The sequence below is a fragment of the Agelaius phoeniceus genome, chromosome 29, assembly GCF_051311805.1.
Source record: "Agelaius phoeniceus isolate bAgePho1 chromosome 29, bAgePho1.hap1, whole genome shotgun sequence".
Lineage (NCBI taxonomy): Eukaryota > Metazoa > Chordata > Aves > Passeriformes > Icteridae > Agelaius > Agelaius phoeniceus.
In genome coordinates this window covers 862,330-887,666 of record NC_135293.1, presented here as the reverse complement: position 1 = coordinate 887,666, position 25,337 = coordinate 862,330, and the positions used below count along the sequence as shown (strand labels likewise).

The window sequence follows — 25,337 nt, the reverse complement described above, 5'->3', positions numbered from 1 at the left end:
GGGCGCACAGGGACAGTTTGGAGCCCGGGCCCTGATTTCCGTTCCAGCCCCGGGCCCGGCGGGGGCTCCGGCCGGTGCTGCCCCCGCGCTCCTCCCCGCCCGCAGGGGGCGCTGCAGCACCGGCCCGCCCGGAGCATGCGCACTGCGGGCACCCTGCGGGACCGGGGCGGGGCGGCCCGGACCCACCGGTGCCGGGGCCGCCCCCTGCCACCACCGGGCTCGGCCGTACCGCCTGCTCCTAGCGGCCCAGCCGCCGTGCTCGGCTGCCGCTCGGTGATACCGCTCTGAGGGCGGCCTCACCGACCCCGGTGCCCCGGGTCGGTTCTTCGCCCCTCCCGCTGCCGGTTTGACTTTCAACCCGCTGCAGCCCGGGCGGGGCGGTACTGTCCCTGCCGGTCGCTGTTCCCCCGGTGTCGCCTCGCTGCAGTCCCGGTGCAGCCATGGTGACACCCACGTGGTGCCGGCGAGGCGGAACAGCCTCCCGACCATAGAGTCTGCGGGATAGAGCGGCGCGGCCGCGCACGCGCTCTGCGCCGGCCCCGCCCCTCGGCGGCGCCGCCCTATAAGAGGGCAACGGCTGACGTCAGCGCTCTCTTCCGCCCGCTCTGCGCTCGCCAGCGAGACAGGGCCGAGCCGCCGCCATTGCCGTGATCCCCCCGCCCCGCAGCATCCGCCGCCATCCGCCACCATGGTGAGCCCCCGCCGCCCGCCGCCGCTCCCGGCGCGATCAGCGGCCGTCGCGCTTCCCGTATCGCCGGGGATGGCGGTTCCGCGGGCGCCGCGGGTCACACGGCGGAGGCTGCGGCCTGTGCTGCCGGGCTGGGCCGCGGCTGCGGGGAGAGGGTGGGGCGGCGAGAGGGGGCCGGTCCGGGCGGCCGTGACACCCCCGGAGCCGGCAGGAGCCGCCGGTGTCGGTGCCGGGGCTGCCGTTGGCCCGCGGGGCTCGGGAGCGGCCGCGCTGATGTGGCAGCGCGGTGGCGGCGCCGGGGACGGGGCGCTGCGGTGCCGGTCGTGCCTTATGTAACGCTGCGGTCTGGGCTGTCACCGGCACCCGCACCGGCCCGCGCTCGGTTTTGGGGGCGATTTGTGCCCTGTGCCTGCTGACACCGCGGCTTGAGGGGTCCGGGGCAGGGAGGGGTTGGTGCCGCAGCCCCGCTGCGGTGCCCTTGCTGCGGGTTGTGTTGTCAGCCAGGCAGAGGTGGTGTCACCGCGATTATGGCAGGTATTTATGGGCGATTCGGCTTCCTTGGAATCGCCAAAGCTGTTTTTGTACACGCTGAGTCCCCCTTCTCCCCTCCCTCAAGGTGAACTTCACAGTAGACCAGATACGGGCCATCATGGACAAAAAGGCCAACATCAGGAACATGTCCGTGATTGCCCACGTGGACCACGGCAAGTCCACGCTGACGGATTCCCTGGTGTGCAAGGCCGGGATCATCGCCTCGGCTCGGGCCGGCGAGACGCGCTTCACCGACACCCGCAAGGACGAGCAGGAGCGGTGCATCACCATCAAATCCACGTGAGTGCCCTCCCTCGGGCTCCTGCTGCTCCCTGGGCTGAGCTCTGGGGAGATTGGGCTCCTCCAGGAGGTGGAAGAAAACGCTGTTGGGCTTTGGTCTAGTTCAGAAGCTCATCTCTGCTCATGAGGGTCTTGAATGGTGGAGCAAGTGTTGACTGGCTTGTGCTTGGCACTGGGGAAGCAGGAACTTCATACTCCCAGTTGAGCACCAGGATTCTTGGGTGAACCATGGATGTGGTGTGGAGACCCTTGGGAGCATCTCTGGGGATGTTCTGGTGGCTGTGCTGCCACAGGGAGTGTGAAGACTCTGAGGGCTGGAAAAGGGGTGGAGAATACGGTTTGGATTGGTAGGAAAATCCTAAATCCGCGATTTGGGAATGGAACCCTTTATGGGTGCTGGAGAATGCAGGGAGTTGGAGGAGGGTGGGATTCTGGAGGATGTTACAGTTTAGGAAGGACAGGTTGTAGTCTGGGCTCCTCTTATCTCACACACTGACCTCCCTGGAATACACTTCAGGAAACCCTGGAGCCCAGGATTCAGGTTGGAAAAGATCTCCAAGGTCACCAACTCCAACCTTGTCAACCAGAGCAGAGCACTGGGTGCCACCTCCAGTGGTGGCAACATTTTGTGCGGGGCAAAACATTTCTAAACTTTTGGGAAGATTAACACAGATCATTATTTTAACGTTTTCTCTTTCAGAGCCATTTCTCTGTTCTACGAGCTCTCTGAGAACGACTTGGCCTTCATCAAGCAGAGCAAGGATGGTTCTGGTTTCTTGATCAACCTCATTGACTCCCCTGGGCACGTGGACTTCTCCTCAGAGGTCACTGCAGCTCTGCGAGTCACTGACGGCGCCCTGGTCGTCGTGGACTGTGTCTCTGGTGAGGTTTCCTGCAGCTGGAGAGCATTTTGGGGAATTTGGAGCTGGAATTTGGAGCTGGGGATAGCTCATTCCTAACCGCTGGTGTGTTTGGCAGGCGTGTGTGTGCAGACAGAGACCGTGCTGCGTCAGGCCATCGCCGAGAGGATCAAGCCCGTGCTGATGATGAACAAGATGGACAGAGCGCTGCTGGAGCTGCAGCTGGAGCCTGAGGAGCTGTACCAGACCTTCCAGCGCATCGTGGAGAACGTCAACGTCATCATCTCCACCTACGGAGAGGGAGAGAGCGGCCCCATGGGCAACATCATGGTGAGGGAGGCTCTGAGTGCTGGGATGGAGCCACTCTGGGGAGAGGGAGCAGCTCCCTCCTCAGGGAGAATTCCCTATCCCAGGTGGAGGACAGGGGATCCTAAGGGTGCCTGAACTCCCAGGCTTGGGATGGCTTGGGGCTCCTGCTGGCTCCTCTCCCAAATTTCCTGTTCAAGGCCTGAGCAAATAAAGGCTGGGATTGTTGCCCAGAGCAGCTGTGGCTGCCCAGTCCCTGAAAGTGTCCAAGGTCAGGCTGGATGGGGCTTGGAGCACCCTGGGATTGTGGAAGGTGTCCTTGCCCATGGCAGGGGTGGAATGGGATGGTTTTTAACGTTGCCTTCCCACCTTATCGTTCCTGGGAAGGGATCAGGGCTGTGGGTGATGGGTTCTGAGAAGAAGCTGGAGGTGTCCATGCCTTCCTGATCCTCCCTGGAGGGATGGGAGTCCTACCTGCACGTGAACCTGAGCACACACCTGGTGGGAGTGGAGGAAAACCAACCCAGTCCTGTGGTGCAGAGATAAAATGGTGCCTGTCCCAGCCCTCAGAGGTGGTCACTGGGACAGAACGATTCAGAATCTCAGTGTCCCGAGGGCCCATTTTGTACTGGGCTGTTTTTGGGATGGGCTGAGGCTGCTCCCCTGACCCAGCTCTGCTGTTCCCTCTCAGATTGACCCGGTGCTCGGGACCGTGGGCTTCGGCTCGGGCCTGCACGGCTGGGCCTTCACCCTCAAGCAGTTTGCTGAGATGTATGTGGCAAAGTTTGCTGCCAAGGGAGATGCCCAGCTCAGCCCCGCCGAGCGTGCCAAGAAAGTCGAGGACATGATGAAGAAGCTGTGGGGAGACAGGTGAGGGAATGGTGGTGATGGCAATTCCAGATCAGCTCTGCATGGCTGCAGCCTGGCACTGCAGGGGATGGGTGAAGGGAGGCAGGGCGTGGTTGTGCCCGGTTTAACAGGAGTTAATTACGTTTTGAAGGAGGGGGAAAGCAGGAAATGGCTCTTCCTCAGCAGCCCTTGGCTCTGCCCTGAGCAGGCAGAACAAGCTGTGTGTCTGTAGCTGAGCATTGACAATTGTCTGATTTCCTTCTCCCTGCAGATACTTTGACCCTGCTACTGGCAAGTTCAGCAAATCTGCCACCAGCCCTGATGGAAAGAAACTGCCCAGGACCTTCTGCCAGCTCATCCTTGACCCCATCTTCAAGGTGAGTTCCTCAGAGTTCCTCCTTGGCCGGTGCCTCCCGCTCTGGGCTTCTGTTCCGTGCGTGATGATGGAAAATTTCTTCACTTTGACCTGACTTGTTTGATTGAAGAAATTCAGCTGTCTGACACACCTGGGGGCACATGGGCTGTGTCTCCTGGGGGAGGCTGGGTGCTGAGGAGGAGCAGGAGTTCTCTGCAGGTGCAGTGGTGCAGCTGCTCCAGACTGGGTCCCAGCAGCGCTCCAATGGCTGCTCTTGTCTCAGGTTTTCGATGCAATCATGAACTTCAAGAAAGAAGAGGCTGCTAAACTGATTGAGAAACTGGACATCAAGCTGGACAGTGAGGACAAGGACAAGGAGGGCAAACCCCTGCTCAAGGTGAGGCTGGTTTGAGTTCTCTGGGGAGCAGCTGACCAGTTGCAACCTACTTGGGGGAGACTGGGAGGTGGGGAAAGAGTGGGAGGCGAGCCCTTGTTGGGCACACTCTTGACCGGGTCCTGCTGCTCTACCCAGGCCGTGATGAGGCGGTGGCTGCCAGCTGGAGATGCCCTGCTGCAGATGATCACCATCCACCTGCCTTCCCCCGTCACAGCCCAGAAGTATCGCTGCGAGCTGCTCTACGAGGGCCCCCCTGACGATGAGGCTGCCATAGGTAGGAGGAGCTGCTGCTTTGCTGCCAGGCCTCAGCTCTAGCACGCCTCTAACCAGCTTGATCTCCATGTGCACGGCTCAGGAGCGTCTGAAATTGAGTCTGTGTCTTTTCTAGTGTGGATCAAACAGTTTAGTGGCTCACAGCTTGTTTCTGGAGCACTGAGCTGGTTGAGTAATCAGAGTAGGCAGGGGGTCCATGTGAGCCTGGGTTTGTTAAAGACATTGCTTGTTGGTGTGATCTTCCATGGAGTCTCAGGGTAGATTGGGTTGGAGGAGATCTTGGAAATCAGCCCCATCTTCTGCCATGGGCAGGGACTCCTCCCACTGTCCCAGGCTGCTCCAAGCCCCATCCAACCTGGCCTTGGACACTTGCAGGGATCCAGGAGCAGCCACAGCTGCTGTGGGCACCCTGTGCCAGGGCCTCAGCTCCCTCCCACGGAACAATCCCTTCCCAATGTCCCTCTGGTAGTGGGAAGCCATTCTCAATTTCCTCTTGTCCAGACAAAAGCCCTTGGGCTGGGATGGTGGGTGCAGGTCTTGAGTTGGGTTTTGGGCTGGGTGCCAGATCCATCAACACCTCTGGTGCTAAGCTGGTCTCTCTCCTCCTCCCAGGCATTAAGAACTGTGACCCCAAAGGCCCCCTGATGATGTACATCTCCAAAATGGTGCCAACCTCTGACAAGGGACGTTTCTACGCTTTCGGCCGTGTCTTCTCTGGTCTCGTCTCAACTGGCTTGAAAGTCAGAATCATGGGACCAAACTACACCCCCGGCAAGAAGGAGGATCTGTACCTGAAGCCAATTCAAAGGTGTGTCCTGGCTGGGGTGGTGAGGGGTTCTGCTGCTGTCTCAGCTCTCCTCTCATGTCTGAGGGCCTGTCAAGGTGCTTGGCCATGGGCTCAGTGGGATCTCCTCCCCATCCCAGCCTCACTAACCCAACTTTCCCCTCAGGACCATTCTCATGATGGGCCGCTACGTGGAGCCCATCGAGGACGTGCCTTGTGGAAACATCGTGGGGCTGGTCGGTGTGGACCAGTTCCTCGTGAAGACTGGAACCATCACCACCTTTGAGCACGCCCACAACATGAGGGTGATGAAGTTCAGCGTCAGCCCCGTGGTGCGCGTGGCCGTGGAGGCCAAGAACCCGGCCGACCTGCCCAAGCTGGTGGAGGGGCTGAAGCGCCTGGCCAAGTCTGACCCCATGGTGCAGGTGAGTGCCTGCTGCAGGAATGGATCCGGGGGTGCTGCCTGCACTCCTGGGCAAGTATTGAGTTGGGTGTTGGTCCCTGGCTTGGTGCTCTGACACCAGCAGATCGGTGGGGAGAGCATCCAGAGGTAGCTCAGTGGGTCAAACACAACACAGAGAGAGTTGCTGGTGTTTGTGGCTATGGCTCGTTCTGAAGCTTCACCTGCTGCTCCTGCTGTTCCCAGTGCATCATTGAGGAGTCAGGGGAGCACATCATCGCTGGCGCCGGGGAGCTGCACCTGGAGATCTGCCTGAAGGACCTGGAGGAGGACCACGCCTGCATCCCCATTAAGGTAGAGAGGCTGATGCTGGCTGAGCTCAGGGCTGGGCCTTTGTCCAGCTCTGGTGCCTCACGCCCACCCTGTCCCCGCAGAAATCGGATCCCGTGGTGTCGTACCGCGAGACGGTGAGCGAGGAGTCCAACGTGATGTGCCTTTCCAAGTCCCCCAACAAACACAACCGGCTGTACATGAAGGCACGGCCCTTCCCTGACGGGCTGGCCGAGGACATCGACAAGGGCGAGGTGTCGGCCCGGCAGGAGCTGAAGCAGCGGGCGCGGTACCTGGCTGAGAAGTACGAGTGGGACGTCACCGAGGCCAGGAAGATCTGGTGCTTCGGGCCTGACGGCACCGGCCCCAACATCCTCACCGACATCACCAAGGGAGTGCAGTACCTCAACGAGATCAAGGACAGCGTGGTGGCCGGCTTCCAGTGGGCCACCAAGGAGGTGAGGCCTGGTGTCTTGGTCTGGGTGGCATCCAGGGTTCGACACGTCTTTATTTTTGTAATGCTTCTCATGGAGCAAAATGTAATATCTGGGCAGTGAATAACAGAACTGGCTTCAGGAGGAAAGGTGCTCTGAGGGTCTTGGCCTTATCTAGCAATTATCTCCAGGGTTAGATTGCAGGGTAAATTGACAGATTAGGAACAGCAACTGCAAAGATTCATTTTCCTGTTTACCATTCAGTTTCAGTCTGAGGGAGATTTCAGGCCAGCAACTTCTGTGACATTACTGACCAAAAAAACCCCAACCATTTTCCTTGGCCAAATACTTGGGTTTCAGCACCATAAATATGTGACAGCTCTTGTGGCTTGAACCTCAGAGCTGATCCACGAGGATGCTGCAGTGCTGGCACAGGGCTGGGACCTGGTGCCCCTTAAGTTGGGGAAGACCTCCTAGAGTCCAACCTTTGTAGGTTTGAAGGTTCATCCTTCAGCAAGGATGTTGAGTGGCTCCTGGTGGGCTTGCTGCTCAAGGAACTTCTTCCTACAAAGGTTTGAAGGTTCATCCATCAGCAAGGAGATTGAATGGCACCTGGGTGGGCTTGCTGCTCAAGGAGCTACTGCCTACAAGGGTTTGAAGGTTCATCCCTCAGCAGGGAGGTCAGGTGGCTCCTGGGTGGACTTGGTGCTCAAGGAACTTCTTCCTACAAAGGTTTGAAGGTTCATCCATCAGCAAGGAGATTGAATGGCACCTGGGTGGGCTTGCTGCTCAAGGAGCTACTGCCTACAAGGGTTTGAAGGTTCATCCCTCAGCAGGGAGGTCAGGTGGCTCCTGGGTGGACTTGGTGCTCAAGGAACTTCTTCCTACAAAGGTTTGAAGGTTCATCCCTCAGCAAGGGGATTGAATGGCTCCTGGTGGGTTTGCTGCTCAAGGAGCTACTGCCTACAAAGGTTTGAAGGTTCATCCAGCAGCAGGGAGATTGAATGGCTCCTGGGTGGGCTTGCTGCTCAAGGAGCTGCTTCCACAGAGCTCCTGTGAGCCAAGGGAGCAGCACCTCATGTGGGGACACTGGGGACATTACATTTCGATCACGAGGATGCTGCAGTGATGGCACAGGGCTGGGAGCTGGTGCCCCTTAGACCCCTTAAGCTGGGGGTCCAGCTTTGTAGGTTGGAAGGTTCATCCCTCAGCAGGGAGCTCGGGTGGCTCCTGGGCGGGCTTGCTCCTCCAGGAGCCGCTTGCACAGAGCTGTGAGCTGAGGGAGCAGCACCCCCCGCGGCTGCGTGCCCCGGGTGGTGACGCTGGCCCCGCCGTGCCCTGGCAGGGGGTGCTGTGTGAGGAGAACATGCGCGCCGTGCGTTTCGACGTGCACGACGTGACCCTGCACGCCGACGCCATCCACCGCGGCGGCGGCCAGATCATCCCCACGGCCCGGCGCTGCCTCTACGCCTGCGTGCTGACCGCCCAGCCTCGCCTCATGGAGCCCATCTACCTGGTGGAGATCCAGGTGAGCAGCGCTCTCGGGATGTTTGCCAGCAGTGCAGGTGGGACGTGCCTGGGCTTGTCTGGCCCTTGGTGCTGAACCAAACAGTGGCACTGGGGTGTTTGACCCTAGGGACACTTCTGGCTGGCTGGGTGTGTGGTGTTTGACCCCACAGACACTTTTGGCTGGCTGGGTGTGTGGTGTTTCACCCCAGAGGCACTTTTGGCTGGCTGGGTGATGCAGTTGGCACATGGAGACAAACCCAGGCCTGCAGGAGCTCTGGTGGTGCTGGGATGGAGCTTCCCCCCATAACAGGGGCTGCTCCTCAGGTTTCCCTCTGCCAGAGGAGCTTTAAGGAGATGGTGAAGGAAAGGAGTCGGTTCTGATGGAGGGTTTGGATCCAGAGCTTTATTCTGGCCTCTGATTGCAGCACCAGCTCCAACAGAACTCCCTGAGCCCATGGTTGCTGCTCCTTTGAACCCCGGGGAGAGGGGCAGGGAAGGGGCAGGGAGCCACCAAGCAGGGACAGGAGGGGAGGGACAAAGGCACAAAGGACACCTGGATGGCCCAATGCCCCCCAGGGGTAGAGGGCATCCTTTGAATCTGCCAGTCCCTTCTGGAATGCCAGGACTGACAGACAGTGCTGGGAGGGGTCAGGGTGGGGAAAGGAGAGGTGACACTGACACACCTGGGAGGGAATCTGCAGGGGAGGGACCCAGATTCTGAGGTAAACCCTGAAATTACACTGCAGTGCAGCCCCTGCCAGCCCTCAGGGAAGGGGGGACGGCAGCTGGGTGCAATCCTGACTCCAATCTCTCCCTCAGTGCCCGGAGCAGGTGGTGGGAGGCATCTACGGGGTGCTGAACAGGAAACGTGGCCACGTGTTTGAGGAGACCCAGGTGGCTGGGACCCCCATGTTCGTGGTCAAGGCCTACCTGCCTGTCAACGAGTCCTTTGGTGAGTCCTGGAGCCGTCCTGGGAGGAGGGAGAGCCTTGGGCAGGGCCTCAGGAGATCCTCAAGTTGAGCTGTTCAGCCAGCACTGAACCATGTCCCCAAGTGCCACATCCACACAGATGGGGACTCCAGCACTGCCCTGGGCAGCCATGCCAGGCTTGACCATCCTTCTGGGGAAAATGTTCTTCTTCTGGGGAAATCTCCAGGCCTTCCTTGGTACAGCTTAGGGGTGTTTCCTCTCATCCTGTCACTGGGTGCCCAGGAGAAGAGACCAAGGTTGCAGAACATTTTGGGTTGGAAGGGACATTTCAGGGTCTTTCAGTGCCACCCCCGCCATGGGCAGGGACACCTTCCACTATCCCTGGCCTTGGAGATTTCCAGGGATCCAGGGGCAGCCACAGCTGCTTTGGGAATTCATCCCAGCCCTTCCCAGCCAGGAATTCCTTCCCAATACCCCATCTATCCCTGCCCACTGGCAGTGGGAAGCCATTCTCCATGTCCTGTCCTTCCATATGTTTGTCCAAAGTCCCTCCCCAGTTTTAGGCATTAAAAGGGTCTCTAAGTTCTTCTTGGAGCCTTTTCTCCATTCCTACCTCACATTGGTTGGGATCTCAGGAGGCTTTTGAGAGCTGCTCTGGGTTCCTCCATGGAAACAAGGAGAGGGCTATCCATGGATGCAGCATTGAACTACGACCACTCCTGTCCTTACCTCACCTTTTATCTTCTCCCTCCAGGTTTCACAGCGGATTTGAGGTCCAACACGGGTGGCCAGGCCTTCCCCCAGTGCGTCTTTGACCACTGGCAGATCCTGCCCGGGGACCCCTTCGACAGTGCCACCCGGCCAGCCCAGGTGGTGGCCGAGACCCGCAAACGCAAAGGGCTGAAGGAAGGAATCCCTGCCCTCGACAACTTCCTGGACAAACTCTAATGACACTCATGGAACTCTGGGAGAGCAGGAAAAATTTAATTAATTAGCGTTATCACCCATGCCGCCAGGGGCTATAGACGCCTGTGACCACCATCTTGTTAATTAAATGGGTTTCATAGCGATTTTGAGAACTTCAAATGAGGAAAACAAACAAAAAGAAAAAAAAAAAAAGCCTTATAGGTTTCTGTGTTGCACATGACTCATCTTTGCCATTGTAACTAAAACATTTCCACTAGATCTGCCCAATTCTGTATTTATTTGACTCAAAAAAAAAAAAAATACTGCTGCAGAATGGCCTGGAAGGGAGTGGGGGCGTGCTTAAAGAGGACAAGGAAAATGGGGGGAAAGAGAGAGGGGGTGAGGGTGCCTTATCTGCAGCGTGACTGTCCGTCGTGCCCATCGCCGCCTGTATTAGTGCCACTGGAATTAATAAAATTGGATAAATGGTGACGAAAAGTGAATTTTTGGGGTGTTTTTAAGGGTGAGGGTGGCGCCCTCTGGTGGGAGTGAAGGGGTGGTGCTACCTCGGCCCCGCCCATCCGCGAGCCGCGGGGCGGGGCCTCTGGCGGGGAGTGGGCGGGCCTTGGATGCATGAGGATGCCGCGGCGTGGGCAGGGCTTCATGCGGAGGTGGGCGTGGTTTGTGCGGGAGGGGGCGGGACTTGCTGTGCTGGAATGTGGCGGCGGCGACGCGGGCGGCGGCGGCCCAGGTTGGGAACGGGGGCCGGTGCTGCTGAGGGGTCCGTGAGGGGCGGTGTGGGACCGGGAGGGGGACGGGAGGGGCTGTGCGGGTGGGAGAGGGGTGATGGAGGGAGGCTGCGTGGCGTGGGGAGAGAGGGATGGCGCGGGGAGCGGTGTGCGGGGGTTGTGAGGCCTGTGGGGTGGGGTGGGGAAGGAACGGGAGGAATGGGGAGGGCTCTGGGTGTGGGGGCTGTGGGGCTGGGAGGTGCTGCGGGTCGGGAAAGGGGTGGAGAGGGATTGGGGGGTGCTGTGGGATAGGGAGGGGCAGTGTGGGATCGGGTTGGGAGGGGCCGTGGGGCTGGAAAAGGAGGGGTAGGGATTGGGATGGGGAGGGACTGGGGGCCGTGGGTGTGAGAGGGGCTCTGGGGAATTGGGGTGGGGAGGGGCTGTGGGGCAGGAAAGGGATGAGGAGATGGGTGGACGGCGGGTGTGGGCCCTGTGGAGCAGGGAGAGGCTGTGGCCCCCTTCCCTTCTCTGTCCCCTGGGTTTTGGGGTGTGGTGAGACCGGGGGGGCATCCCCGGGATGAGCTCGTGGTGCTGCCGCACGGCACCGCCCGGCCCGGGGCTGCGCATCCCCCGGGGACCCGGGATCGCTGTGCTGGGTGTCGGTGTGAGCTCCCGGGACACAGCCCCCCTGTTCCCGGTGCCACAGGTGCTGATCCCCGGCTGCTCCCCGCTCCTGACATCCAGCGCTGGCAGCGGCGGGGCGGTTCCCGCTCCGGAGGGCCCCGCAGCCATGTCCACCTTCCGCCAGGAGAGCGTGGAGGACTTCTATGAGATGGGAGAGGAGCTGGGCAGGTGAGGCTCGTCCCGCTGCCTTCTCGGGGGGCTTCCATGGCTGCAGCCCTGGCGGGAGCTTCGCTGGATCCGGCTGCTGCATCCCCCGCGGTGTCCCTGCGCCCCCTCTGTGCGCGGGTCAGGCACCTCTGGCAGATAGAGATTTCTTTAAAAAGCGTTAATTAACGTTGTTCCCGGTGGAGCTCCCGTCCGGGGCTGGCGGCTTCCGGCCCTCCTCGCCTGGCCCGGCGCCTGTGGGAAGGATCCAGGGTGACTCAGAGCCCGCAGATGGGATTTAATCAGCCGGGATGCAGAGGCGGCGCTGGGGGAGCCGCCTCGGGATCCTCCAGCGCTGCCCCGGCCGCGCCGTGGCCCCTCCTCGGGCACTTGGGCAGCAAAAGCGTTTTGGGTCACTTAAGTGTTGTTTTTTTTCCAAGCAGAGGAACTTCCAGGAGTTGCTGCAGGTTCTTTTGCCTCTCTGTGGCTGGGGTTGTTTGTGAGCCGTGGGGAGGGATGCGGTGGCCATGGCTGGACCCACTCTGCCCTCCAGGGCTGTGTGTGTCCCTGGCCACGATGCAGGGCTCTATAAAGGTATAAAAGAGTCTCCCTGGCCATGATTCAAGGATGTATAAAGGAGTCTCCCTTGCCATTATTCAGGGATGGATAAAGGAGTCTCCCTGGCCATGATTCAGGGATGGATAAAGGTGTAAAGGAGTCTCCCTGGCCATGATTCAGGGATGGATAAAGGTGTAAAGGAGTCTCCCTGGCCACGATTCAGGGATGGATAAAGGAGTCTCTCTGGCCACGATTCAGGGATGGATAAAGGAGTCTCCCTGGCCACGATTCAGGGATGGATAAAGGTGTAAAGGAGTCTCAGGTCCAGGTGCAGTCACTCTGATTTCAGACATTTCCCCTCCACCTGCCTTCTCCATCAGGGCTTTGGGGTCTCCTGGGACCACTGGGCTCTGGGGTTTGCTCCTGGGGGCTCCAGGAGGAGCTGATGGGGGCATCTCCCAGCCTGGCTGATCACAGCAGCACCTGAGCAGCCCGGGGAGGATCGGCAGCTGCCACATTCCTGGCAGGAGTTTGCCAGAGCCCGGGAGCGGGTGGGCATCCCCAGATCTCAGCTCTCATGGGGGGGAAGGCTCATCCAGCAGTGCCCACCGTGGGGCTGTGGCAGGCAGGACGTGCTGTGCTCCCTCCCCTGCAGCGGGCAGTTCGCCATCGTCAGGAAGTGCCGGGAGAGGAAGACGGGGCTGGAGTACGCGGCCAAGTTCATCAAGAAGCGGCGGCTGTCGTCGAGCCGCAGGGGCGTGAGCCGCGAGGAGATCGAGCGCGAGGTGGACATCCTGCGCGAGATCCAGCACCCCAACATCATCACCCTGCACGACATCTTCGAGAACAAGACCGACGTGGTGCTCATCCTGGAGCTGGTGTCCGGCGGGGAGCTCTTCGACTTCCTGGCCGAGAAGGAGTCGCTGACGGAGGAGGAGGCAACGCAGTTCCTCAAGCAGATCCTGGACGGGGTGCACTACCTGCACTCCAAGCGCATCGCCCACTTCGACCTGAAGGTGAGCTCTGGGAGCTGCAGGCACCCTGTGTTCAGCTCTGGGAACAGGGAGGAGCCCTCAGGTGGGCTCTGGGAGCTGCAGGCACCCTGTGTTCAGCACTGGGAGCAGGGATGAGCCCCCAGATGGGCTCTGGGAGCTGCAGGCGCCCTGTGTTCAGCACTGGGAACAGGGAGGAGCCCTCATGTAGGGTCTGGGAGCTGCAGACACCACACTGGGAGCAGGGATGAGCCCCCAGGTGGGGTCTGGGAGCTGCACACACCCCATGTTCAGCACTGGGAGCAGGGATGAGCCCTCAGATGGGCTCTGGGAGCTGCAGGCACCCTGTGTTCAGCACTGGGAGCAGGGATGAGCCCTCAGATGGGCTCTGGGAGCTGCACACACCCCATGTTCAGCACTGGGAGCAGGGATGAGCCCTCAGGTAGGGTCTGGGAGCTGCAGACCCCAGTCTGGGAGCAGGGATGGGCCCCTAGATGGGCTCTGGGAGCTGCACACACCCCATGTTCAGCACTGGGAGCAGGGAGGAGCCCTCAGGTGGGCTCTGGGAGCTGTAGACACCCCATGTTCAGCACTGGGAGCAGGGATGAACCCCCAGGTGGGGTCTGGGAGCTACAGACACCCCATGTTCAGCACTAGGAGCAGGGATGAGCCCAACTCCATGGTGAGGTGTGGAACTCAGTGCTAGGGAGTGGGGGTCAGTGCACTCCTGCAGAGCAGTGGGGCTGGTGCTTGGGATCTCTCCCAGCTTGAGGCACTCATCCTCCCCTCTGGAATGAGGAGCCCAGGGCAGCTTCCCCAGGCTGCTGTGTAGGGACAGACCCAGCTCCTCTCCCCCCACAGCCAGAGAACATCATGCTGCTGGACAAGAACGTGCCAAACCCTCGCATCAAACTCATCGACTTCGGGATCGCCCACAAGATCGAGGCTGGGAATGAGTTCAAGAATATCTTTGGGACCCCAGAGTTTGTAGGTGGGCATTCCTGGGGGCTCCTTGGGGTACTGAAAGCTTTGGATTAATCCTGGAGAGACACCCAGCACTTGGGTGCTGCTGCTGCCGGGATGTGTCCATGGGGCCAGGCTTCCTTCCCCCACAATAAATCCATTTTCTTCCCTTTCCTCCTAAAGCCCCAGAAATTGTGAACTACGAGCCCCTGGGGCTGGAGGCCGACATGTGGTGAGTGATTCCCCTCCCAGCAGCCAATCCCCTCGTGCTGCTGGATCTCCCCTCATGCCAAAAGCTCTGTGTGGCTTCATCCTCCTCCGTGTGGCTTCATCCTCCTCTCCCTCTCTCTTCCAGGAGCATCGGGGTCATCACCTACATCCTGTGAGTATGAGGCAGCTCTGGAGGGGACAGGGCTGCAGGATGAGCCCCCCACCTCGGGCTGGAGCCTTTTTGGGGTGTCCCAAGCCAGTCTCTCCTCAGGCTGAGCGGAGCCTCCCCGTTCCTGGGGGAGACGAAGCAGGAGACGCTGACCAACATCTCTGCTGTCAACTACGACTTCGATGAGGAATATTTCAGCAACACCAGTGAGCTGGCCAAGGACTTCATCCGCCGCCTGCTGGTCAAGGACCCCAAGTAAGGGACAGGGAGCACAGCTGGGGTTCCTCTGGGAGAGGGGACAGTCCCCCCTGCCCACCCTGCTGTGCACAGGCAGCTCCTCTCTCCTGCCTGCGCCACGGTGGGGTGAGTTCTGGGACCACCCCAAGGGTGCAGTAGCTCCACTGGGGTTTGGGAGGGTTTGGGCTGGGCCCCCAGGGCTCAGGGTTTGGGAAGGAGCAGTGGGGACAGGAGGTTCCCACAGCATCCTCTGCCTGTGCTTCCCTTGGGAGGCAGTTTGAGGGGTTGGGGGCTGGATACAGCTCCTGCCTGGGGGGGCCCTGAGTGCAGCAAGGCTCAGCCTGACCCCAAAGGCAATCACAGGATCCAAGCTGCTTTTCCAGGGCTGTAAGAGGGAAAGAGGAGCAGAGCCTCTGCCCTGAGCCCAGCCTTGCTGTGTTTGCAGGAAGCGAATGACCATCGCCCAGAGCCTGGAGCACCCTTGGATTAAGGTGAGAAGTGAAAGAATTTGCCCTTTTTGGGTGCCTGACCCCCGAGGCCGGGGCTCTGCTGCTCCCCCAGCCCTGTGGGGGCCGGTTTGGTGTCACTGCCTGTGACACCTGCTGCAGCCACCACTGTCCCTGCCTCAGGTGATCAAGAGGAGGAACGTCCGCAACGAGGACAGCTGCAAGAAGCCCGAGCGGCGCCGGCTGAAGACCACGCGCCTGAAGGAGTACACCATCAAATCCCACTCCAGCATGCCCCCCAACAACACCTACATCAACTTCGAGCGCTTCTCCAAGGTCATGGAGGAGGTGGCCGCGGCCGAGGAGAGCCTCCGAGAGCTGGAGAGGAACAAGAAGTCCTTCCAGGAGGACATCGAGGCGCTGCTGTCCATCTACGAGGAGAAGGAGTCGTGGTACAAAGAGGAGAACGAGAGCATCAGCCAGGACCTGCGGCAGATCCGGCAGGAGCTGCAGAAGACGGAGGCGCTGAAGAAGCAGGCGCAGGAGGAGACCAGGAGCGTGGTGCAGGCGGCCAACGGGCTCAAGCGGCGCTACCGCAAGCTGGAGAACCACTACGAGGCCCTGGCCAAGCAGGTGGCCTCGGAGATGAAGTTTGTGCAGGAGCTGGTGTGGTCCATCGAGCGCGAGAAGCTGCAGAGCAGCGAGGGCGACGGCAGCATCCGCTAACCCTGCTCACCCCTGGGGGCTCTGGTGTCCCTGCTCCTCCCCGGGGGCTCCGGTGTCCCTGCTCACCCCCGGGGGCTCTGCTGCTCCCCAGTTCCCCTGCTCACCCCTGGGGGCTCCGGTGCTCCTCGGTGCCCCTGCTCCTTCCTGGGGGCCTCTGGTGCTCCTCAGTGCCCCTGCTCCTCCCCGGGGGCTCTGGTGCCCCTGCTCACCCCCAGGGCCTCTGGTGCCCCTGCTCACCCCTGGCCTTGCCGGTGTGCAGGGGGTGCTTGTGCCTCCCTGGAGCCCCCACCTCGGGGGGCTGGGGCTGTGCCACTCTGAGGCTTCCCACGTGCAGCTCCTGCCTGGCTCGTGTCCCTGCCCTCCCTGGGATGTTTGTCCCCTCCTGCCACCCGGGTCCCCTGAGCTGCCCCAGTGCCCCGTGGAGGGGTTGGTGGGCAGGACTCCCCTCTCACTGCAGCAGCAGCCACGCATGGGCTGGGACCAAGGACTGATCCCTGCGTGGCCTCACGCTCCGCAGGCCCCTCTGCACCCCACATTCCCCCCAGGCTGCTGCACCCCCTGTCCCCCTGTCCCAGCCCTGGCTCCCCCTTTTCCCACAATAAATAAAGGTTTCTGTGTAGTGGGGTGGCTGCCATGGTGGGACAGGGCTCGGGAGGGAGATAAGGATGTGCCCCGTGGTGACAGCTCCCCCAGTGTGCTCCCATCCAGAGGGACTTCCTTAATTTGGGGGAAGAATGCTTTTATTCCTTATGAAACCCAGTGCTGGTAGGTGAGCCTGCTGTGCTGGGCATGGAGGGAGGTCTGGGGGTGGTTTGTGGGGTGTTCCCAGCCTGGGGGAGCCCCCAGCTCCTCTTGCCTGAGATCCCTCACTCCTGGGGACAGGGGGAGCCAGGTCCCAAAGCGTTCTCACGTTCCAGAGAACACCAGAGCACGGAGCACGTTTCCCCCGGGAGCACCGCGGGCTTTCCGACTGCCTGGGGCCCCCCGGAGCCAAGATGCAGCAGAATTTGATCCGGGGGAATCACCAGCCAAATGCCAGTGGGTGGCAGGCGTTCCCCTGGCAGGCCAGGGTGGCTTCACCTCCAGCTCAGCTCCAGGCCCAGGGCGTTTGCTCCATTTGGGGTTTATTTGTCACCCTTCTGTGTCCCCTCTGGCTCCCTGGGGAGCAGGGGGGCTGTGCCCCATGTCCCTGTCCCTGCTGACGCTCCAGCAGGTGTAGGTTTCACCCCCCTGCACGGGACACGTGGACCTGGGATAATTTGATCTGCCCTGGTGTTCCCTGCCAAGGCCCTTGGCTGCCAGGGGAGGTGGCGTGACCGGGGCTGTCCCCGTGTCCAGCACGGCCACCAGCCCTGGCCACGTGAGTGAGGGGACACCTGGGGCTCGCGGTGTGGATCTGGTGCAGCCCCAGCTCTGCCTGCACAGGCAGGGGCTGAAGGGATGGATGGAAACCCTGCAGTGCCGGCTGTTCCCCAGCTGGCCAAAGGTCACATAGTGAGAAACATTTCCTGGATTCTCTTCCTGCCCAGGCTTTGGGTTTCACGCTCCCAAAAGGCTCTTGGAAGTCATCGGTCATTCACCCCGGCCCTGGAGCAGGCAGGGGGATCTCGCTCACGTGGATGCACGAAATGACACCAAAATAGCTCTAAAATAGCAGAATTTGGGGTGTGATTCACGATGCCACAAATCTCCTAATCCCGAGGCCTGCAGGAGTTCTGGAATGGGCTGTGCTGCCCCAGGGGCTTCCAGCACTGGGACGTTCCCAGGATGTTCTGCTCCAGCCCCCTCTTAGCAGCTGGAGCTGCCACCCCCCCTCTGTGGACAGAGACACCAAAATGCCTTTTTTAGGCTCCCATTTCTGCTTCCCAGAGCTTGGCAGGCGGTGGGAGCGAGGGCTTTTCCCTTATAAGTCTTCACAAGCCCCAAACGCTTTTGTGCGGCTCAAGCCAACCTGTGCAGGCACAGGGAACCCCACGGCTGCAGCCCTGAGCTCTGGGCAGTGCTGCCCAGGGTGACAGGTCACAGTCCCTGCCCGGGGACAGTGCCAGCACGGTGGGGTGGGTGTCCCCAGATCCCTTTCTGGCCATGCCATCCCTGCCCAGCACAACTGGGAAAGCATCGGGGTGGGACGAGAGCAAGGAGCTGGATCTGGCTCCCCTCGGGCTGCTGAAAGCCCCCCTGGGTGGGTTTCTGGGTTATTAACTTAAAAATTAACTAAAATTAAATTAATTCATTAAAAGCAGCTGCTTTTCCAGAGCAGTTCCTAATTCAGGCCCCAAAATCTTGGGAAGGGACCCCCCAGCCAAGTTATTTCAGTGCTGAGAGCTGCCAGGGCTCATCCCCCAGGTGCTGCATGGGGAGGCCCCACACGCATTCAGGGATGGCACTGACCCCTCTCAGGCTGGAGTTTGGATGCTGTTTTACCTTTCATGCCTGAAATGGCTCCTAGGGAAGCACAGTTCTCATTTCTCTTCAGGGATGGCACTGCCCCTCTCAATCTGAAGTTTGGATGCTGTTTTACCTTTCATGCCTGAAATGGCTCCTCAGGAAGCACAGTTCTCATTTCTCTTCAGGGATGGCACTGCCCCTCTCAATCTGAAATTTGGATGCTGTTTTACCTTTAATCCCTGAAATGGCTCGAAGCACAGTTCTCATTTCTCTTCAGGGATAGCACTGCCCCCTCTCAGGCTGAAATCTGGATGCTGTTTTACCTTTAATCCCTGAAATGGCTCCTCAGGAAGCACAGTTCTCATTTCTCTTCAGGGATGGCACTGCCCCTCTCAATCTGAAATCTGGATGCTGTTTTACCTTTCATGCCTGAAATGGCTCCTCAGGAAGCACAGTTCTCATTTCTAATTCCCTGAGAAATCCCCCCCAGTTCACCTCATGGTTTAAATTCACAAACTGAGCCATTCCCACCTGGCTGGGGCCAGGTGAGCACCCAAACCCTCGCAGTGAAGGGAGGAGCTTTGAGGCCACCCAGGGCTGGAATCCCAAACAGCCATGAAAAAGGGGCTCTTGTGTTTTGGATGAGCTTCACACCCGTTTTTATTGCAATAATAAAGCTGAGTGATGAATTAAACCAGGTCCTCATGAGTGATGAATTAAAGCAGGTCCTCAGAAGGAGACTGAAGTGGATTTTTAGTGAGTTGATGATGTTACAAACAAGCCTTGCACGAAGCCTTTCTGTCTGCAGGAGCTCTCTTGTTTTCCCAGCACAGCTCTACTTGCTCTGCTATAAAAATGCCGTTTCCAGCTTCTCTGTAAGCCAGCGGAATATAAAATAATTATAAAATAAACCCCACCAAGGCCATCCTGTCCATGTGGTGGGAATAAGTTATCCTCAGTTTTCAATTATATACAGAAGGGACTTGCCAAAGGGCAGTGGGAGGGGAGTTCACACAAATTCCCACTCCCACTTCCAAGTATTATTTACATCGCTGTACACGGATCTTCGGGATCCTCCCAACCCTGGAAAAGGAGGAAGGGAAAAAGGGGTGAGATCCCAAACTGTGAAATTCCCCAGAACCATCCCTCATCCTCCACCCTCTGGATTTGAGTTACCTATGAGCAATTTAGGAGCTTGTTGTGAATATCTTCAAAGACTTGGTTGTAGAGTTCATCCCTGGACTTCAGGCCATCTAAATAAACTGGGAGAGAAAAGGAATCAGGCTGGGCTTCCCATCAGGATAAGATTTTAGGAGATTAGTTTTTAAAATATATTAATTTAATATTTAATATATTAAAAAATATTTCATATTTTATTGACCCAAACTTGGAAAAACAGAACCATCCTGAAAATACAATGGCCTGTGAAATCCTTATCCCTTATAAGGATTATAATTATAAATCCCTTCTTTTTCTTTTGGAGTTTTTTTGTCCCCTCTGAGTCCTTAAGAGTACAAAGCAAAAGGAATAAGTTCTTAGCTCTAAAACTGCCAGTACTTATCCAAAGTAGGCCAGGATTACAACTTGGGAGTAAAAATATCACCCTGCATCATCACAGTGGAAGCTTCCTCCAATGAAATCACCCAATTCCTTAAATCCCAGTGCCAGGACTGAGGGATTTGTGTTTGGGGAACACTTACCCACATCCACCCCAGAATCCTCCATCTCCTTCCTGTGTTTGAGGTACATGGGCCAGACGTGGCCGTCGAAGAGCCCCGGCGGGTCGGGCACGGTGTAATTCCGTGTACTGGAACAACAGCACGGAGAAGGAGCCTCAGGGAGGGGTTAGGAAAAGAAACTCCCATGGAAAGGGTGGTGAGGGAGCAGCACAGGCTGCCCAGGCAGCGCTGGAGTGCCCATGGCTGTGCTTGGGCTCCTGGGGACGTGGTCAGTGGTGAGTGGTGAGGGGTTCGTGGCTGGGCTCCACCTCAGAGGTCTTCTCCAAGCGCAGCCATTCCACGCTGACCACATCAAATCCCTTCCTCCCATTCCCGGCAAATTCCCCACTCGAATCCAACTCATGGCACCAACACATCCCAGAACTGTCAGGGTCCATCCCTGGCACTGCCCAAGGCCAGCCTGGGGTGGTGGGAGGTGTCCTGGCCATGGCAGGGCTGGCATGAGATCACCTTTAAGGTCCTTCCAACCCCAACCACTCCATGACTCCATGATTTGACCTTTAAGGTCCTTCCAACTCCAATCCCTCCATGATTCCATGAGATCACCTTTAAGGACCTTTAAGGACCTTCCAACCCCAACCAACTCCATGACTCCATGAGATGATCTCTAAGGACCTCCCAACCCCAGTCATTCCATGACTCCATGAGATGATCTCTAAGGACCTCCCAACCCTAACCCCTCCATGATTCCATGAGATGATCTCTAAGGACCTTTAAGGACCTTGCAACCTCAACCCCTCCATGACTCCATGGGACCTTCCAACCCCAACCAACTCCATGATTCCATGAGATGATCTCTAAGGACCTCCCAACCCAACCCCTCCATGATTTCATGAGATCACCTTTAAGGACCTTCCAACTCCAATCCCTCCATGATTCCATGATATCACCTTCAAGGACCTTTAAGGACCTCCCAACCCCTCCATGATTTCATGAGATCACCTTTAAGGACCTTTAAGGTCCTCCCAACCCCAACCCCTCCATGATTCCACAAGATCACCTTTAAGGACCTTCCAACCCCAGCCCCTCCATGAGTCCATGATATCACCTTTAAGGTCCTTTAAGGTCCTCCCAGCCCCAGCCCCTGCACGGCTCCATGACCAAGAGCAGTGTGTGAAGGACAGGGGGGCAGGACTGGAGGCCCCCCCGGCCGTGCTCTCACCTCCTCCTCCTCTTGCACTCGTCGTAGGGCACTGCCAGGTAATAGCGAAGGTCGAACAGCTCGATCAGAGGCCTGGGGAGGGGACACTTTGAGTAACAGCAAATGGAATCACCCCAGACACCACAAAAGTCTCTCTGCCTCTACGGGATTTGTGTCTGTTGAAGACAAGCCAAGGGGTTGTTAACTCAACACCATGGGAAGCTTCTTTCTGAAGGCCAGAACAGCCCAAGCAGGGACTTTCCCCACCCAAACACCACCCACTGGTCCTGAGGGGGATCAGAGGGGAGCCTGTGGAGGATCAGGCACGGGGCTGGGAACCCTGGCTCTTCCTAGATCACTCCAAAATCAGTTTGCAGCAAAACCTGGGACAGGGCAGCTCCTCAGCTCACGTTCATGGAAGTGTCCAAGGCCAGGCTGGATGGGCTTTAAGGTCCCTTCCAAACCCCTCTGGGATTCCAGGGTCCTCCACAAAACCCCAGGGAGTTGTCTGTGCCACTGAGCCCAGTGCAGGCAGTGTTAAGCAAGCACGGGACAGAATTCCTGTTCCTGAGCTCCAGCAGAGATTCCAGGCAGTGAATGGATCATTGCCTTGCTCTCACCGAGGTGGGAGGGATGAGGGGGGAGCCTGCAAAAATCCTGCCCTGAAACTCCCCTGGAGTTCAAGGCCGTGCCCCAAATCAGAACCTTAAATTCACCTCAATTCTACATTTAGGAGTTAATTTTACATTTTTTTTCAGCAGGAAACTCTCCGGGGTAAGAATACAGCACAAGGCAGGAAGGGGAAAGTAGTAAAAAGGAGTTTTTTAGCTCTGGCACGAGGGGTGTAAGGACCTTCCCTGGCAAACCACGAAGAGTTCTCCAAACCTTACTTGTAATTATAAAGCAGGAAGCCTTCAATGACCAATATATGGATATCTTGGGAGGTTGGCTCTCTAGAGCCGGGTGTGACATTCACCCCGTGCGAACGGGCGAACTTCACCGGGTTCTCAATCCAGGCCCGCACTGTGCTCACCAGTGCCTCCATATCCAGGGAATCCAGCACTGGTCAGGAGAAAGGGACACCATCAAACACCATCACACACCACGGGCTCCAAAGCAGAAAACAGATTGAGCTCGGTAAAGTTACAGTTACGGAAATTTACTGTTAAAGCTTTTAATAATGAAACAAAAAAAAAAAAGAAATACTTAGGAAAAGAATATACATTACTGCATCCTATAGGGAACACTGCTCTTACCATCCCACTGCTTAAAGCCGTCTTCCCCGACTTCTATTTGATCTTGTGGCTGAAATATAGTGAGCAATAAAACATTGCTGCAGCCTCAGCGGGATCAGTTCCCTCCTGTGCCATCGGCACCCGGCCACTACTGCCACACAAACCACCCCTGGGCACTGCAGGGACATCCACACTCCCAGCCTGCCCCAACCCCACGAGCTCTGGGAAGCTGCCCTGGCTCACTCAGACCACTTGAGATAAAGATTTTGGTGTTAATCGCTCGTTTGTTTAATTGGCAAAGTACTACAGGGTGTTGGTTGTAAATCATACAGGAGCATAAAGTGCTGATACAGTTAAATAAGTGCTACAATGTATGGGTTTTTCTTAAAGACTGGGTATTTGAACTCCTCTAATAAAAATGCAGGTGGGTACAGCAGCACTTTGGTTGCTCAGTTACTGCTTTCCTCGTGTTGGCATTCGCTCAAAGGAGAAGTTACAGATTTTTATGGAAAATCAAACAGAATGCCTCCCCCAAGGGCTCCTGAGTGATCAAATCTGAGCAGCACAGACTGAGCACACGATGCTGGGGCTGGAGCACTTCATGCTTTGGGGGTGACCCACAAGTGCTGCAAGTCCATTCCTGCATCTCTTGGACTTCCACGTGTGGTGGGGTCCAGGGATATCCTCATTCCCATGAAACCTGCAGAGTTTAGGAGCACTCTGCACTCCCAGGCAGAAGGCAGTGAAGCTCTTCTGCATTAATCTCTGCAATAGTTTAATTGGGTTCTGATACAGATCTATCAAAGTTCCCCCATAAAACCCCCTTTCTATATCTAAACCAGCAGAGAGGTGCTTAAATGCTAAAGCATAATTTAGCAGTCTCATTCTTAATTTAATAAAATAACGTGGGAAATCCCAATATGGAGGAAACCATTCATGCAGAGCACAGTAAATAACCTCTGCCTGAATTCAGTACTAAATTTAAATCTGTTGTTAACACTTAAAGGCTCCTGTGGCATTTATAAAGGTCAGGAACTTCCCACCTGCCCAGTCATTTAAAAATCAAATATATATATATATATATAAAGCCCCCACAAAACCAGAAAGCTTGTGACTCCTAAGCTGTCAAAACTGACTTGCCCTGCATGTACAATTAACGCTGCAAGGAAGAGGACACTCACCTTGAAGAAATCATCCTGATGGACCACGCAGCAGTTGGGCAGCGCCTTGACGAGCCTGTTGGTCAAGGTGGTTTTGCCACCATTGGTGACCCTGCAGGGAGCGGGGCGAGACAGAGGTGGAAGAATCGCATTAGAACCGGTCTGGGAGCCACGGGGACCCGCGGCGGGACAGACACCGCTGAAGGAGCCGAGCCCTGAGGGATCCGAACCCCGCCCGGCGGCGGGAGCCCCTGAGGGGACCCGGGAATTGACCCTGTGGGATCCGAACCCCGCCCGGCGGCGGAAGCCCCTGAGGGGACCCGAGCCCCTGAGGGGACCCCGGTATTGACCCTCAGGGTCCCCAACCCCTCCCGCACCCCCCGTTTGAATTTCCCGCCCCTCCTGCGCCGCTCGCCGATTGGCTGCGACCACCACTCCCCCCAGCCCCGCCTTTTCCCCGGCTGCCGATTGGCTGTCACCGCCCACCCGGTCCCGCCCCTTCCAGCGCCCCGCGCGCGCGCTCGGCCGCGTGTAACGGCCCCTCCGGTTCCCGCGCGCGCGCAACGGCGGCGCTGAGGGGAGCGCGCGCGCGGGGCCGCCATGGCCGGTCCCTCACAACCACGGGGCTGCCATGGCCGGTCCCTCACAGCCCGGACCCCTGAGGGAACGGGGCCGCCATGGCCGGTCCCTCACAACCACGGGGCCGCCATGGCCGGTCCCTCACAACCACGGGGCTGCCATGGCCGGTCCCTCACAGCCCGGGCCCCTGAGGGAGCGGGGCCGCCATGGCCGGTCCCTCACAACCGCGGCCCCGCTGCTCACGATGGAGCGGCCTCGCTGCCCTCATACGCCCCATAACCCGTTTAATGTAAAAGCCCTGAATAACTTAACTATTCCTCCTTTTTTTTTAATCCCGAGGCAGTATAAATCCCTCGGTCGCATATTATTAAAATATTATTCTAATAACCCATATTACTATTCACTCTTCCATTTCCGGAGCTCTCCCGCCGCACTCTCACACCCCGTCCTAGAACGAGCACACCTTAAATTCTGCTTTTTAAAATTAAAATCAATGCCCTTTATACACCACCACCCCATTTTATTAGAAACGGGATTTTCCCCCCTCTTCGTCTTTCAGAGAAAATTTAAAAATAATTTTCCTGGTCTATCTGGCCTCTAAATTTACTTGAGTGTTTTTGCCATCTCAGCATCCCTCCTGTTAAAACTATAAAAGGATAAATAAAACTGTGGATGAAAGTATCTCTAAAAATATATAAACGTGTAAGTATAAATATGTATATAACACAAATAAGTATATAATATATATATATAAAATGTATATAGATGTGTATGAAAGGATGTGCTGCCCTGCAAAACTCTGCTGAAGCAGCATCCATCCTTTAAATCCTTTATAAACATATAAAAGGACATATCAAATAAAAGTACGTCTAAAAGTATATATTAAGATATATATTAAAGAATATATAAAAGTTAAAAGTGGATGTCTTTAAAGTGTGTCTTAAATACACCCTGCTGTATTTAAGCACCACAAATTAACACTCATCAAGTTGCATCATCTCTCAAATCCTGTATCCCGAATACCCTCAAATATCTCAAATCCTATACCCTAGATAAATAACCCGCAAAACTTAAACCAGGAAAAAACATAACATAAACCAGATTTTAGCAAGGACTTACCCTCCGATGCCTATAATATATTTCATTTTGCCGAGTCGCCTCTTCAGCCGGAATGTGGCGAGGGGGGGGGGGGGAAAAAAAAACCCCGAAATTGGGAAGGCTGAAAGAACTTAAAGCGGAACAAAAACCTCGCTGTCCCCGTTCCTTTTTATCCCCCTAGCTCTGCTCTGCCTCCCCGAGCCTTTCATTGAGGAAAAGGCGCTTTTGGGGCGGATTTATAGGGCCGTGTCCCCGCCCCGGGCAGCCCTGTGACCGTCATGAGCCGCG

General features: G+C 57.4%; 3 protein-coding genes and 1 non-coding gene across 5 annotated transcripts; 3 read left to right on the top strand and 1 right to left on the bottom strand.

Moving 5' to 3' along the window:
- The first annotated feature begins 522 nt into the window (after nt 1–522).
- EEF2 (eukaryotic translation elongation factor 2) lies at nt 523–10,350 on the top strand. Its single transcript, XM_054649913.2, has 15 exons — nt 523–691; nt 1,305–1,519; nt 2,220–2,401; nt 2,498–2,709; nt 3,377–3,555; nt 3,806–3,911; nt 4,173–4,286; nt 4,422–4,560; nt 5,172–5,367; nt 5,510–5,768; nt 5,990–6,097; nt 6,178–6,531; nt 7,853–8,035; nt 8,836–8,968; nt 9,701–10,350. The coding sequence occupies exons 1-15, from the start codon at nt 689–691 to the stop codon at nt 9,892–9,894; spliced, it is 2,577 nt and encodes an 858-aa protein (XP_054505888.1). The 5' UTR covers nt 523–688; the 3' UTR covers nt 9,895–10,350.
- LOC129131445 (small nucleolar RNA SNORD37) lies at nt 3,969–4,037 on the top strand. Its single transcript, XR_008535645.1, has one exon. It is a non-coding gene; the product is annotated as a small nucleolar RNA SNORD37 (small nucleolar RNA).
- A 156-nt stretch (nt 10,351–10,506) lies between the features above and the next one.
- DAPK3 (death associated protein kinase 3) lies at nt 10,507–16,328 on the top strand. 2 transcript variants are annotated; one of them, XM_054649946.2, is made up of 9 exons: nt 10,507–10,603; nt 11,287–11,432; nt 12,622–12,982; nt 13,820–13,949; nt 14,105–14,153; nt 14,277–14,303; nt 14,403–14,555; nt 14,983–15,028; nt 15,167–16,328. In XM_054649946.2, the coding sequence occupies exons 2-9, from the start codon at nt 11,371–11,373 to the stop codon at nt 15,707–15,709; spliced, it is 1,371 nt and encodes a 456-aa protein (XP_054505921.1). In that variant the 5' UTR covers nt 10,507–10,603; nt 11,287–11,370; the 3' UTR covers nt 15,710–16,328. The 2 variants fall into 2 exon arrangements, with proteins under 2 accessions (XP_054505921.1, XP_077047639.1); XM_077191524.1 differs by having other exon boundaries at nt 10,527–10,633.
- A 2,399-nt stretch (nt 16,329–18,727) lies between these two features.
- Nucleotides 18,728–25,337, bottom strand: NMRK2 (nicotinamide riboside kinase 2). Its single transcript, XM_054649958.2, has 8 exons — nt 25,071–25,337; nt 23,394–23,484; nt 22,234–22,282; nt 21,868–22,039; nt 20,999–21,070; nt 19,798–19,904; nt 19,274–19,359; nt 18,728–19,180 (listed from the first exon to the last, which is right to left on the bottom strand). The coding sequence occupies exons 1-7, from the start codon at nt 25,094–25,096 to the stop codon at nt 19,274–19,276; spliced, it is 603 nt and encodes a 200-aa protein (XP_054505933.2). The 5' UTR covers nt 25,097–25,337; the 3' UTR covers nt 18,728–19,180.